Source organism: Ambystoma mexicanum, chromosome 10 (assembly GCF_040938575.1).
Source record: "Ambystoma mexicanum isolate Mex_15411 chromosome 10, UKY_AmexF1_1, whole genome shotgun sequence".
Classification (NCBI taxonomy): domain Eukaryota; kingdom Metazoa; phylum Chordata; class Amphibia; order Caudata; family Ambystomatidae; genus Ambystoma; species Ambystoma mexicanum.
Genome location: NC_090932.1, coordinates 298238552 through 298254660, shown reverse-complemented (window position 1 = coordinate 298254660; position 16109 = coordinate 298238552). Strand labels below are relative to the sequence as shown.

Genomic DNA, 16109 nt, shown 5'->3' with positions numbered 1-16109 from the left:
TCATCTGGTGGGCACAGAGAACAACTTGGCGGATGCTCTGAGCAGGCAGAGCACGGTCTCGCACAAGTGGGAAGTGTGCCAGGAAGTCCTAGAGGAGGTCTTCGCTCTCTCGGGTATCCCAGCAGTGGATCTGATCGAGGGAATTCCCAGCGAACGTTGCACTGGGGGATGAGTTTCTAGTGGATTGGACACTCACTCTACATTACACATTCCCGTCATTCCATAGGTTCTCCGGAGGCAGAATAGGTTTCGAACAACCATGATCTTGATCGCCCTGGGCTGGGCGAGGAGAACGTGGTACTCCGACCTCTTGGATCTGTCCATCTGTTCACCTCACTGGTTGCCTCAGCGGCCAGATCTCCTAACTCTGTCAGAAGGTCAGATACTCCATCCGACCCCAGAATCCCTCAACCAACATGCTTGGCTCTTGAGAGGATGAGATATAATGACTGGGACCTCTCTGAAGAAGTACTTGAGGTGTTGCTGACTGGCTGGCTGCACGCAGACCATCTGCAAGATCTTTGCAAGCGTGCAAATGGAAAAGAATTGAGGCGTGGTGCAGAGAACGTGAGATTGACCCAATCTCTTGCCCCATCACTACAGTGATGGAGTTCCTTCTGTCATTGGCCTCACCAGGTCTTCAGGTCACCACAGTCATAGGATATTTGGCAGCCTTGTCTGTGTTTAAAAGATCCCCGGATCAAAGCTCATTTTTTACGATCCCGGTAATGACACAGTTCCTGAAAGGCCATATAAATAAGCTTCCGCCAACTCCGTTTGTTGTCCCGGATTGGGACCTTAATCTGGTTCTGACATTTTTGATGGTAGCTCCCTTTGAACCTATGGACTCTAATCCATTACGGCTTCTCACTTTGAAAACAGTCTTTTTGGTGGCTATTACATCCGATAGGCGAGTGAGTGAACTGCAGGCCTTATGCTGTAAGCCACCCTTCCTGTGTTTTTTCCGGGAGAAAGTTTCACTCAGAGTAAGGCATGGCTTCCACCCCAAGGTTTTCTTAGTGCATCAACCTTACGGTCTTCTACCCTTCTCCGCACCCTTCTAAGCAGGAGGAACAATTACATCGCCTGGACCCGAAAAGGGCGGTGAGTTATTATATTGCAAGGACAGCTGATTTCAGGAGAGCTGACAGTTGCGTATTGTATACGCCAGTGCGGGCATGCGCGAGCCGCATTCCGGCTCGCGCATGCGCATTTGGAATAAAGGACGGTCCTCCGGCAGTTGGCGCCGGGGACCCGAGCAGTGCACACGTCTCCGGCGTGGCTCCTTTGTGTGAGTGCGTGTGTGTATGCGCGGAGGCTCGCGGGGGCCCTGGCCACCCCCGCGAATGTAACACTGGCGACGAGGACGGCACTACAGCTGTTCTCCGCTCGAACAGCATCGTGAGCGGGAAGAACGTTGCTCCGTGCCGGCACGGACCGACGCATACGGCCGGCGACCATTTTGTAACACACGCGGCGTGCATTGGTTGCGGCCCACGAGGGTGCTCGTGCGCCACCTGCATTCCGTAGCAACCAGAGACAATTTTTGGAACCCCCACAGCCCTAGTCATCCCAGGGCTGTGGTAATCTCGTGGAGAGGGGAGAAGACAAGCACAGGAGGGTGAGAAAAGTACAGAGACCCACCTGACCAGGTCACCTCTACGCATACAAGCAGCAACAACTTCCTGTGAGTACCATACACCACCATGGGGGAAGAAGAGGGCGCCGTCGCTCCTGTCCCACACCGGATGCACAGCACTCTGGCCCCTATGCCCGAATTCGATACCACGGGCCCCCCATCCAAATTAGGCCCCAAAAGGCTCCTATGGGTCATGAAACTGGAAATGTTCTTCAGGGCCTCGGGGGAAACTGATGATGAGGCGAAGATTGCCATCATGGTGTACTCAGCTGGGACGCAGGTTCACAGAATGTATGACTCTCTCAACATCCCCGTAGTCACATATGATGCAGTGAAACAAGCACTCCGAGATCACTTTCTCCCTATGGCAAACGTAGACTTTGACAGGTTTGTCATGTGTGCCGAAAAACAACTGGAAGAAGAGTCCTTGGACCAGTTTTGCGCGAGGCTGAGACACCTAGCGGCCCCTTGCAGGTGGGTCAATGAGGAAGAAATGGTCCGCAACCAACTGCTGCAAGGGTGCAGTTCGGGGAAGCTGAGGAGGCAAGTTCTGAGGGAACCAGGGCTGACGCTGCAGCAGATCCTGGACACTGGGAGAGCATACGAACTGTCAGAGGCCAGGGGGGCGAGAATGGACGCAGCCACGCACTCCAGGAAGGAGGAAGAGGCTTTTGCGGTCGGACGTTCTGCTCCAGGGAAAGCGAGATGGACAACAAGAAGAGGGGACACCCCCGCGGCCTCAGGCAATGCTCCATCGTGCTCCTACTGCGGGTACGACCTCCCGCATGCGGGTGAGTGCCCGGCTAAGTCAAGGGTCTGTGGTCGGTGTGGCACACCAGGACACTATGCGAGGATGTGCAGAGCGACGACTCCGGTGGCGGCCTCCAGAGGACCAGAGCGTGTCAGCCGAGGCGACACTCGGAGAGTGCGGGGAGTAGCAGCTGTCGAGCAGGGCTTGCAAGACCTCAACATAGCAGAAGAGGAAGAGGAAGAAGGAGAGATTTTCTACATCTCGAGCATTGCTAAAGGCCCTGGAGGTAGGCGACAGCCAATGTGTACAGTAGATATAGGAGACACCCCGACTCCGATCCTCGTAGACACTGGGGCGTCAGTCTGTGTGCTAGCAACCGAACACTACAATGCACTCCCGGGCCCACCTGAGTTGGTGGAATCCACAGTTCGAATTTATGCCTTCTGAGGCAGCGCACCCCTCCCCATCCAAGGGGTGTTCGTGGCTCCAGTGTCGCATGGCCAAAACACCATAAGGGTGAGGTTCTTCGTCACCAGCGTGAGCCCACACTCACTTCTAAGTTGTGCTGCGTCAGAGGCGCTGAACATTGTACACTTCACTTTTGAAGTTTACCATGCTGACCTGGATTGTTTGTTACAGCGATTCAAATTGCTCTTCATCGGCATAGGGAAGTTAAAGGCCGATCCCATACGGCTACACATTGATGGATCCGTGAGACCGACAGCGCTCAAACATCGCCGCATCCCATTCCATCTGAGGGCGCAGGTGGAAAAGGAGTTACAATCACTGGTGGACCTAGACATCATCGAAAGGGTAGAAGGGCCGACCCCCTGGGTCTCTCCAATCGTGGTGGCCCCAAAACCAAAACCGCCGGGGGCAGTACGCATCTGCGTAGATATGAGGCTGCCGAATGCAGCAATTAAGAGAGAACGTCACCTCAAGCCCACCCTAGATGACATTGTTGGCAAACTCCAAGGAGCGAGGGTGTTCTCAAAGTTGAACTTGAGATCGGGCTACCACCAGTTAGAGCTCCACCCCGAGTCTGGATATAGTACCACCTTTACGACTCACGAGGGGTTGTACCAGTACAAAAGGCTCAGCTTCGGGGTCTCGTCCGCAGCAGAGGTCTTCCAAAATGCCATCAGGGGGGCCCTGTCAGGACTCAATGGGGTCATCAACATGTCAGATGACATCCTAGTCTTGGCCAGGTCAGAAGCTGAACACCTGAAGCACCTGGAAAACACCCTGGAGAGACTACGCAGCCTAGGTCTGACCCTGCACAAGGAAAAGTGCGAGTTTCTGAAAGACAGGCTCGAATTCTTTGGATTCGCATTTCACGCTGGAGGCATCTCTACAGATCAAGAAAAGGTAAAGGATATCTGAGAGGCGCCCCCGCCAACATCCCCAGCAGAAATCAGAAGCTTCCTAGGGATGGTTAATTACTGTGGCCGTTTTATTCGGGACCTGGCCTCCCTATCAGAACCCCTGAGGGCCCTTACCAGGAACGACGTGGCATGGGCCTGGACTGGGAAGGAGGAAAGGGCGTTCACCGCCATCAAGAATGCCCTGTCGGGTCAAGAAACCATGGCCTACTTCAGCCCTGACCGCGAATCAGAGATTGTTGTCGATGCAAGCCCGGTGGGGCTCGGGCGGTCCTCATGCAGGCAGACCATCATGGGACTATGCGACCCATCGCCTACGCTAGCAATGCTCTCACTGAGACGGAGAGGCGCTATTCCCAGATTGAGCGAGAAGCGCTGGCCATTTTGTGGGGGTGTAAACACTTCAGAATATACATTCTAGGGAAACCGGTGGTTGTCGTTACAGATCACAAGCCCCTTATCCCGATTCTGTCAGGAACATCATCCAAGCCGCCGCCCCGCATAGAAAGATGGATGCTATCGCTCATGGAATACGGGGTAAAGTTACTATATCGCCCAGGAACACATAACCCCGCAGACAATCTATCCCGCCACCCGGGCACTGGGTGCCCCAGGGACGCACTGGAGGTAGCTGACTGCGTGGAAACCCTACACCTAGTGGTTGAATCGGCTATGCCCGTCGCCCTGGCACGTCAGGAGATCACAGAGGAGTCCAACATGGACGAAGCCTTCGTGAGAATAAAAAGTGCAGTGGCCACCGGGGAATGGCGTGAAGTCCTCCTGAACAACTCCCGGAGGAATGGAGAAGCGCAGAGGGATCTGCAGGCACTCTGGAAGGCGTGCCACAAGCTGTCTGTGGCAGATGACGGCCTCCTGCTGCGGGGACACCAGATCGTGATTCCAAGGACTCTGGTAGGAAAAGTCCTGCTACTCGCCCACGAAGGACACCAGGGAATGGCGAAGACGAAGGCACGTGTTCGATTGAAGGTCTGGTTTCTGGATCTGGAGAGCAGGGTTGAGGAATTCGTGAGGGCCTGTGTCCCATGCCAGGCAGCTTGCCCTGCAGAGCGAGGGCCGCCGATTCAGAGCATGGAAAGGAGTGACCGGCCGTGGGGGACTGTACACGCACACTTCGGTTCCACAGGTCGAGGGCTATACTTTCTGGCGGTGACTGACCAGTGGTCGCGCTATCTGGAGGTGGAGCTGGTGGAATCCACGGCCAGTGACCACACCACCCTAGCGATGGACAAGATGTTCACCACTCATGGTTTCCCCTTGGAGATATGCTCAGACAACGGGGCACTATTTCAAGGCCAGCAGTTTGCTCGATACTGTGAGGAACGGGGAATCAAGCATCGGAAGGTCTCCCCACTCTGGCCAAGAGCGAACGGGGAGGTCGAGCGCTTCATGCGAACGCTCAACAAAGTGTTCTGCATATCGGTGAATGGGGAAGAGGACCTCCGGCGCAACCTGTTTGACTTCCTCCGGGAATACCGCACGACCCCACACCAGTCCACAGGGGTTGCCCCCGCGGAGCCCCTTTCAAGCGAATAGCCCGAGGACTGTTGCCTGAGGTGGAAGGGAGAATGCCCGGAGAGATCGACAACAACCACGTGCGAACAGAGAGAGCCGCTCAGAACGAAAGAGAAACGGTCTGGCGAGGATTGCCAGATAAAGAGATCGCAGTAGGGGACACCATGCTGGTGCGCAACCGGAGACCGGAAGGGAAGTTGTCACTGCCGTATGAAACACAACCACTGGGAGTGACACATGTCAAAGGGTCGATGGTCACCGCTGCCAGTGCACGAGGGACATTCACCAGAAACGTCTCGTTAATCAAGCGCATAGGAGGGGCGAACCCGGAGGAGGTCGGCGGACAAGGACCAGACCAGGGCACCGAGATGCCGCAAGAAAACGAGATACCGCCAGAGACTCCTGGGACACCAGAAAGGCCCCCTGTTGGGGCACGCAGGTACCCGAGCCGGGCGGGGCGCAAGCCGCCACAGAGGTTCCAAGCCTTCATTATGGACCCTGCCTCGTAACTAGTGACACGCTGGTAGTCGAAGTGTGACGAGGACACTGTTGATGTTCATGGTTGTTAACGTTTATTTTTCTGGGGGGAAAAGGAGGGATGTTGTGTATTGTATACGCCAGTGCTCTCATGCGCGAGCCTCGTTCCGGCTCCCGCATGCGCAGTTGGAATAAAGGACGGTCCTCCGGCAGTTGGCGCCGGGGACCCGAGCAGTGCACACGTCTCAGGCAAGGCTCCTTTGTGTGAGTGCGTGTGTGTATGTGCGGATTTTCGCGGGGGCCCTGGCCACCCCCGCAAATGTAACACTGACCAGCTCTTCGTGGCCTTTTCCTTGGCCAGTAAGGGCTTAGCAGACTTTTTCCCGCTGGATAATTTTCTGTACGGCAGAATGCTATCAGTCTGCTGGAAAGCAATTGCCAGCAGGCATCAGGGCCCATCTGACAAGGGGAGTCTCAGCATCAACAGCATTGCAGAGGGGATTCCCTGTCCGGGAGATGTGTCGCGCTGCGACATGGTCATCCTGTCATACTTTGCTAAGCACTATGGTCTGGATGTGGCTCCTACAGCTGATGTGCGTTTTGGCAGGGCAGTGCTGCAAAATGTCTTAGTATAACCTTTTGCCCGCCTCCATCTACTGCTTTGGGGGTCTATCAGATGAGGAATCTGCAGGAGAAAGGCAATCCATTGAAGGGGAAATTACTTGCTGTAATGCTCTTTCTATGGATTCTTCTCCCGCAGATTCCTCATCTCCCCTCCCATCGAGCCTCGATCAGAAAGTCGGTGGTTGGCGCGCATCTTTTCTTTCACAGTGACTTTGTAATGGTCCTCTGTGTCCGTTTTTTGTCTTCCTGCCACAGGTTTGAAATAAAAAGAAAAAGATTTTTCTAACGCTACTTGTAGTGTTTGTTGCAATTGTTCCTCTTTCAGAGGTTTGTACTTATTTCATTTTTAAGGGCTCATTAGCCTGTTTCTTCTCTCCGTTTTCCTTTGGGAGGGGGGGGACTCATGTTGGGGCGTAGTGACATGGTATTTATACGACGCCTGACGTCACCTCCAGAGCCGACGACCAGATGCCGAGCAAGATGGGTCGACGGTTAACACATCTTGGTTGACGACTGGGTCGCGGTCCACTACGCCCCCTGACGCAAATTTTCCGAAGCAGCAGAGCTGGAGGGAATATCTATCAGATGAGGAATCTGTGCGAGAAGAATCCATAGAAAGAACATTATGGTAAGTAATGTCTCCTTATGCCTTGAGATAGAGAAGTATGGCGGACCTACAAGACTCCAAAAACAGCATTGTGAGGGGGGTAATACCAACCATAAAACACATTCATTCATGCTTCTCTGTAGGAAAAAGAATAACAGAAATTGTTTACAGCTTTCCATAGTTGAAATCAAGCCTAGTTGGAAAGCTGAATCATTTTGGATTCTGGACATGTCCATTCAAAGATCAAATGACCCTGAGGCTCCTCAAATTAAGTCTTAAGTCAGAAACCACCCTTCTCCCTCAGGGCTCTCAATAATGTGTTCGAAACCCAGAATTGCGTTTGCCAACAAAATAAATCCAAAACATGCAATTTAGATTGATGAAGAAGGAATTTAGTAGGATTACTTGGAATGTCTGAAAGAGTTATGTAATCGTGGTAATACTTTTATTTTAACAATACCTATGCGACCCAGCCATGAGATTGGATTCCAACGCTCCAGGTCAGATTTTAATAGGCTGGATATTTTCCTGATATAGTCAGCTCATCTCTGGTCTTATCTGTAGTCCAAAGTACTTGATTTCCTTTGTAGCCCATCTAAAAGAAGTTATCCTTCTAGCCTCTTCTAATTCCTCCCAGTCTACAGAGAGAGAGAGAGAGAGAGATTATGGATTTCTCCTTTGGAGAATTTAATCTTAAACCCTGCCAGTTATCTGAAAGAAGTATGTTCATCTAACAGAGCCAGGATAGACACCTCAGGATTCATCATTGAATCTAGAACATTGCTGGCAAATATGTTTAGCTTATCTTTCATACTGCCGAAACCGTTTCCTTGTATCACTTCGCTTTGCCTTTTTCTGATCACAAATAGGCAGGGAGAGAGCGGGCACCCCTGTTTGGTACACAGCCCATTGACCTCTTTTGCACACAGATGGATAATGGATAAGCAAAATATAGCCCTCTCCAAAACCCATTGAGTGTGCGTCCAGAAACAAAACATTCCATTACACTCAATCAGTGGGGTTTTTGATGCTGAAGGACACCAAGGAGGCCAATATTTGTTTTGTGTGACATTGTTTTCGGCTAAATTAGCTACTCTTCTAATGTTATCAAATGTATGCCTGCCTTTTATAAACCTGGATTGGCCTGCCGGGATCAAGAGAGGCATGATTTCCTCAATTCTTAAATCAATATTTTGGTGTATAGTTGTTGATCATTCGCATACTCTGTCAGCACCTCGCTTCAGCACCACACTTCTCAGAACAAGCCACTGCCTGGATCTGTTCCTTCCTGTCTAACAGATCCTTCAGGTTCTTCTCTGACCTAGCCTCTGCCCCACCCACTCCGATCTCATGCGTAGTCCTCCAAGGCTCTTGCGTCTCTCCAACACTATGCAAGATCTTCACCAAACCTCTATTCGACATCTTAGATGACTTGGGAATCTCATACACAAACTACGCGGATGATATGCAAATACTTATGCCCATCTCAGGCAACTATGCCACCGACACCACTGCCCTGAACTCCATCACACAATCCAAGCCTGGATGGCCCTGCAACATGGTATGCCTCAATGATGAAAAATTGAAATCCTCCTGACAGGCTCCCAGACCTCCCTCAACAAACCTGACCTCATCTGCAAAACCTTCATCATCGACAGAATCACAATACCAGTATCCAACATTGTTAAAACACTAGGCGTGTACCAAGATGCCACCTTGTCTCTAAATATGTAGGTCAGAGCCATTGCCTCCTCAGTGGCTTATACCACAAAACGTATTCATGCATGCAGGGCGTTCTTTTCTTCGGACAGCTGTCTGATGATTTTGAGGGCGCTCATAGGTTCAAGGCTGGAATACTGTAACGCCCTATTTGCAAGCAATTCGGTTCGAAACCTCAACAAACTCCAGACAATTCAAAATAATGCCCTCAGAGCCACTCTGAACATTCCGAAGCGCGACCACATCTCAGCAGCCAGAAAAAAGGCTCACTGACTACCCATCAGACAGCGCATCCTATTCAAAACACTGGCTATCACGCATAAATGTATACCCAACACTGCACCAAAATACCTCTCTCAAAAAGTACTAAAAGCTCTATCCTCCAGACCCACCCGATCACTCTACACCAATCGCCTGATCACCCCAAGATACAGACTGAAACGAGTTGGGGGCGCAAGCTTCCCTGCCATTGCTACGAACACTGGAACGCTCTCCCACACAAACCTAGAGCTGAACCTTCCCTTGGGGTCTTCGGCAAACACCTCAAAACTATGCTGTTGACCCAGGACACCCTACCCGAGAGAACCATCAGCCAAAACAATCATACCCCCTCCACTCTGGTCCCCACCATCCTTATTTGACCATCTGCTCTTGCTGCTGCATGACCCTTTTTGTATCTATCTGTGCCTTATTCATGTAACCAGCGCCCTGATGCCTGTGGGTTTGGCGCGCTCTACAAATGTTAAATAAATAAATAAAAATAAATAGTTATTCATCGATATTTATTAGTGTAATAGGTCTGCATTTGGCAGATTCCACCAGATCCTTGGCGACAGTGCCCCCTGATTTAAATGAGTTAAACAGAGATGTCAACCTAAGGGCCAGGGTGGATGCACAGCTTTTATAAAAAAAATACTAGTAAAGCTGTACGCCCCAGTGTCTTATTTATTGTAAGTGTTTTGATAACTACTGTGACTTCCTCTAAAGTAATTGGGGCATCCATCCCCTCGCTCTCTTTGCTGTGGTGTGAGGGATGGCAACTCAAGTCCCTTCAAACACTCTTCTCGAAGGTACTTCTGCGGGGATTCTAACTGGTGAAGGTTTCTATAGAATTTTACAATTTCCATACTAATTTGGGAGTTATTGGTCTGGAGATTCCCTTTCTTGTTGCTGATGCACTTGATATGGTGCAAATCCCTTTGACTCTTGACCTTATATGCTAGCATTCAATCTGCCAGGTTGGAGTTAATGTAGAGTTGTTGACGCCTTTGCAAGAGGGCCTACTCCGCCTGTCTTGTGTAATGTAAATCTAATTGACCTTTCACTGCACTTAACGTCTGTAATAGTCAGTGCGAGGGGTTAGCTTTACATTCTTGTTTTTAGGCCCTCAAAACCTTTCAGTGAGTTGTTCTTTGCCAATCTAGTGAGTCTCTTCCCTTCTATCATTGTTACTATCAAATCACCCCATCACCCGCTTTAAAGGAGTCCGAGCTATTCTGATGGGTGATTCAGAAGAAAGTATTCATCTATCTTCTTTGAAATTTCAGGTTTCATAATTGGGTCATTTAGAACATCTGATGGAAAGGTCCAGCCAACTTACCTCTAGCAAAGCTCAGCCAGTTTAAAGTGACAGCTATCAGTGACAGCTAAAATGATAATCCAATCTGTAATGAATTATCCCTCCCAGAATAGAGGCACTAGCAAATATACAATCTATAAGTGAGTTTGTATGATAAACCGCCTGAAAAAAAGGAAAGATTCTTCTTTTGTCTGTGCATTGTCCTCCAACCATCCACCAGACTCAGGCCTTTCACCTTCTCTTAACTTTTTGACACTGTGATTGAGTGTGTCTGCATGTGGCCTGATCTATCTAGGCCTGGATCCCACACCAAGTGATGGCCCCAGAAGATAATAATTTCCCCTTCTCACCCATACATTCTTGCAAAAAATCATTCTGACCGATGATTGGGGCATAGAGATCAGCAATGGTCCAAGGGGCACCATTCCTGGTCCCTTGACCATTATAAATCTACCCTCCTTTTCCAGAAGCTCATCTCATAAATCAAGCGCAGTACATCTATTAAAGGACACAATCACCCCTGAGACTTTGTACTTAACTGAACCATAAATTACACGTGGGAAGGATCTATGGTGAAAACTAACTTGATCATTCTTGAGAAGGGAAGTTTCTTGAATCTCAAACTTACCGGGATGCTGGCGCAACAGAAATTGCCATGTTATTTTCACTTCCTTGAATAGTTGAGACCATTAATATTTAGCAAAACACACTGAGGCATTATGTATTTGCATTATCATACACAATCAGGCAACTCTTAAAGAACTCTGAAGGCCAAATCGTCCTCCTACAATTAATGCTGCCAGGTGAGTACCTCCCTTTACTGATGCCAGATGGCTTGCACAATAGATGAAATAATAAATAGTTCCCAGTTGCTTCGCCTCTACCCCTCCTTTTGTAGATCACCTAAAATAATGTGTAGCTTCCCTAACAAAAAATGGATTAAAGAAACTTGAAAAAACATTTCATAGACGTGCCGGAACAAGCCCATAATTCCTACACAGTTGTGTGGATCTTCTATTACCACACTACCTGCAAAAGCAACCACCTGCAAGCGATTATCATACTACCAAGGCATGGCTTGGACAGTATGCCCCCATATTCTCTACCCACCCAGTCTAACTTGCACTCAAGAAGAATGAAATCCACAAAGGCCTTTCACAACAGCCCACACCGGACAGCCTAATAATAGTACTCTCCACCTCGACACGACCATGAACAACAGGAATATTGTGCACTCCCCCTCACCATTAGTCCCATCTCATCAGGTCGGCCTGCATCTGGTTCGTCCTCTTACACTTATTTCACTGAGCCACTCTTTCCTTGTCTTCCACCAATTCAAATTCACATCCAGGGTCATTGGCTCTTCTCCTGCCTGGCTTTGTCTAGGCGCCTACGTTTGTCGTAGCCCTCCCATACAGTCAACAGGAGATGCCCACCACCAGTCCTCTGTGGGGACCAGTCACAGCTTTAACACTGCTGGTGCTGCTGACTAGGCGGGCACACCCCTAGATACATCTGTTAAATCTTTCATGCAGAATTAGGCTCCTTTAGTTTTTGGCTGTTTTTTTACTGGGCAAATTACCTGCATGCTTTAGCAGGAGACAGGTTGGAGCTTTAATGCCCTCCCAAGTCTCTGTACATGCTCAGTGACCTGCAGTTTACAAGCCCCTTCCCAGTGTGGATCACACTGTGGATGTCCTTTGATATGTGCTTGATTTCATCTTTGCTTATGTGCAAAAATGCCTCCACTGTCGTGTTAGGGTAGAGGGGGAACCATATATTGATGGTGAGCAGTGTGTAGCCTGTACACATACGTACATAGATGAGAGCTTAATTCTATTTACACTACTTCATTAAACACTCAGGCTACAAAATTCAATAACAAGTATTTGATTTGAATTCTGTTGTAACCATTTCAGTCTCACAAAAGTAGTTCATAGTCATTTTCCACTTTACATCTAGTAGGGATCTCTGGGGCAGATCTTGCCTACAGTGTAACTCATAGCCAGGAAACATCTACTTTACACCTGGGAAGCCCTGTTGGACCTTTATTCAGCCCGGGACTAACACATGAGGAATAAATCGTTCAACTTTTGGGGCAATTTCCTACCTTGATGTGAGGTATTGTTAATCACTACGGAATGACCAGCTGCGATGCAAACCTTGGGATGCGGGATAATGCTAAACTGTTATTTGTTTAAAGGCAGACTCATCTGAGCAGGGAAACTTATTTAGAAGCACAGGCTGACGGTGCATAACAGCATTTTAAGAGTGAGATTCCACACAGTATACAGATTTTAGTATAAGATCTAAATGGGTGGGCTCCCGGGAAATATGCAACTTGGGCACCTATGAATGCCATTCAAGGAGACTGTAGCAGACCGACCAATTAAGTAGACAGTCAGGGAATTACTGTTTTCTTCCTCTATCTTAATCTGTCCTGTTATCTGCCCTTGGGCCCAAAGTCACTCCTGTTCTTTCAGGGGTACAAACAGGTCTCTACCACATCTCTCTTTCTCTCCTCTCTGGAATGGATCTCCATGTTGGCTTGGAGAATGCATTGCTCTTTTGAAAGCATGAATGTGGGGCTCCCACTCCACTCGAGTATAGAGCAGGGCCGAGGATCCATAAGGAGGAGCGCCACAGTCACAGGCAATTCATAGGCCTCTTACCTACTCCAATCACAGGAACTCTGCATTCTTCCCACCTCCCCCAGCCCTCTTCTGTGAAGTCAAGTTCCTGAAGCCACTCCCTGCTCTAGATTTCATCTCCTCCGCTTCTAGAGATCGACCCCAAGGAGTCAATTTCCCACTGCCCCCTTCTTGGAAGCTGCAGGACTAGCACCTTCTAATCTCTGTGGCTTTTGCTGGTGTTAAGGTATCGACTAGGAACTGAAAACTGGAAGCAATGCTGAACACGTGAAGCTTGTCCATCTCAACATTTTAAACTTACACTCATTCTAAAAGCTGTTGACCATTCCCAATGTTCCATCGTGAATGCTTGTAACTCCCAAATAATGAAGTTAAATAAATGTTTTTGTTGCCATTGTCTTGTACAATAACCAGCCTTTGGGTTAATGCTAGGTGGATATATGGCTGTCATTTCTCGTCTCCATCAATTTCACCCATTCTAATTAAATTGGTCAACCCTGCTGCAGCACATCTTAACACTGGCGCCTGTGCATTTCATTGTATCATGCTCCTGTTTTAATCTTTTAAGGGCTCCAGCTCAAAGCCCACATTCAGCTTGTGTTATGTGTTATGCTGACTTGTCTTTTTTACACATTTTCTTTAGCGTTCCCTAACTCAGTTTTTATTGTACCTTTCTGATGTCTTTGATTTTTGGTTTAATGTTTAGCACTCCGACACCTCTGGTTCAGGCAGTGCTTTGCGAATGATGTACATGATAATGAATTGACCTAGTAGTGTCCCGCTCAGGAGACCACAGAGTGAGTCCCCTCAGATCCCTCATGCCAGAGTGTATAGTGAGAAGTTAGGCTTGCATTTCGGGATGAAAACCAGGAGCTAGAAGAGTAACCACAGGTTTGGTTTGTACCCATGCAGATGACCCCAGCATCCTGACCTTTATGAAGGGAGACCTGCTCATTATAAGCCAGGACAAAGAGCACAAGGGGGACCATGGCTGGATAGAGGCTCAGAATGAAAAGACTGGTAAACAGGGGATGGCATCTCTCCAAGCCCTTTACATCATCCCCACCTTGATCAAGCCAACAAGTCAACTTCTGGTAAGGAATGAATAATACAGCTAATGTTCCCATTGTCTTCAAGGACCTCTCTTAGGGCCACGTCTTCCACCACAACTTTGAAAATCTCTGTTGCTAATCGAAAGCATACATTTAAATGTTCAATATAAATATGAGTGAGTGGGTGAGAAGACAAGGCCCGGCCAGTTTAAATAATTACATGAAATAATGTATTGACATACAAGACATGCTTACTGTATCATCAAATGAATGAAAACAAGTGTTGCTCTGTATGGAAGTATGCCTCAGATGTGACTTGAAATCACTTACATGCTGAGGACTACTGGAATGATAAGCCATTTCTGAATCTTAGAAAACGAATGCGACTCCAATGAAATGCCTGCAAGAACAAATGACAAAGGCCAAGGATTAGTAGAGAGTGGATGTTGTCTTGAATGTATCAGTGAGCCTTCAAATATTCCATTCTAGATAAACCACGGTGTCATTGAATCCGTATTGGTAAGAGAGTTATGCTTTTAACAACACACATACATTGCTTGAACCTAAGTGTAACCCTTGTATGAGTAATATTTCAGTGATTTATGGTCATTTGCCACTATTTATACTGACCAAGACTGAGGTTCAGCCTTTAACAGTGTTCTGCAGTTGATCTACATCTCTCTATATTCTGCAGTGGGGCAGCATGCTGTAAGCCCACTGCTTTCCAAAGCGTGCCCTCTGGCCAAGATAAGGAGTTTCCACCCATTCACTCACACCCATTCACTGTGAAAGTCACTACAGTAATCGGTTAAGATGCTTTGGCTGAACACCAAAAGTTACTCACTTAGCAAAGCCATGATATGCGGTGGCCTGCTTGCCACAGCACCTCTTGTGTGCCCCAGATTCTGCCACAGCCAAAAATATCATACCCACTGGATCTCTGCCTAGCTACATGTCAAGAATTATTTCCCAAATTTGATTCTAGAGGACATCTATTAAGGCAAAAGGCAGTTGGCAATGTCCCTCCATTGTATGTTTGTCTGACTCTCCCTCCTCCACAAGATAGCCAGCACCATCACCACCAATGTTTTTCCCATTTCAGCTGCGACTCCTGACCACCATTATCTGTCTTAGATACTCGTCAAATGTGATCACTATTGACCACTAGTGACTGCGTGCAAATTTGTTAAATCACTATGATCTTACTACTTCAATTTTGTTTGATAGCAGTCTGAAATTAAATGTGTTGCATTGCTACAAGCATGGTGTGTAATGTATTGGTGTCTACCATCTTGTTATGTAATATTTATTTGCTGCAAGCCTGCTATCTAAATGTTTGGTCGTTAATGGGCTGTTATTTAATTCTTTAACTTTCATCCTATTATGTGATTTCTTTGGTTGTTACTGATGTTACTTAATTTGGTTTTGTTGCTATCAGCCTCTGATTATTGTTACTAATGTTATGATCGCTACTGGCTTACTTTACTGCCATCTTGTTCAATTTCAGACCTATCCCTGTGGAACCCACTGAGCTGCTTGCACAATATGCCTTTGGATACCTACCCTTATCCTTACCACATGCTCCTGACTGCTCACTGGAGACTTCCTCTGACTACCCTGCATGATCCCTGCATGATCCCCCTGCTTCTTCTCTCCACCACCCAACCATACCCCATTCCCATCCGTCAGATCACTCACAAAAGCACTCCACCCTCTCACCCTTATCTACCTACTTGAATCCATACTGGAGCTTCCCCTACTATTGCTCCTCTACCACACCCACTAATCTTAAACCTTAGGATGTCGAGTGCTCAACCACTCTGCAACAGAGCCTCTTTCTTCACTGAATACTTTGATCCCTACAACCTCTTTCTCTTTGTCATGGAACTCATGGAGACATTGATCACTCCAAAACCGAAATTGTTTGTTTACTGAAAGAGAACTTGCCTAACAGAGGAAGCCCTGAGATAAACGCTATCTCACCCATATGGTGGTCCGTTGCACAGGCACAGACCTTTGAGCACAGCTGGTTGGGAGAGCACATCCTACGGTACAGCAAATAATGAGAGGGTGAGCTGCTATACAATAAGCACTC

The 16109-nt window shown here is 48.2% G+C and overlaps 1 protein-coding gene across 1 annotated transcript in view; it reads left to right on the top strand.

Annotated features, from left to right (window-relative positions):
- The window catches only part of MYO7B (myosin VIIB), a 1466289-nt gene that overhangs the window by 1073903 nt on the left and 376277 nt on the right, over nt 1-16109 (top strand). The window contains exon 35 of the mRNA XM_069617875.1: nt 13875-14056. Within this exon, the coding sequence (XP_069473976.1) occupies nt 13875-14056 (182 nt within the window). The remainder of the gene's footprint in view (nt 1-13874; nt 14057-16109) is intronic.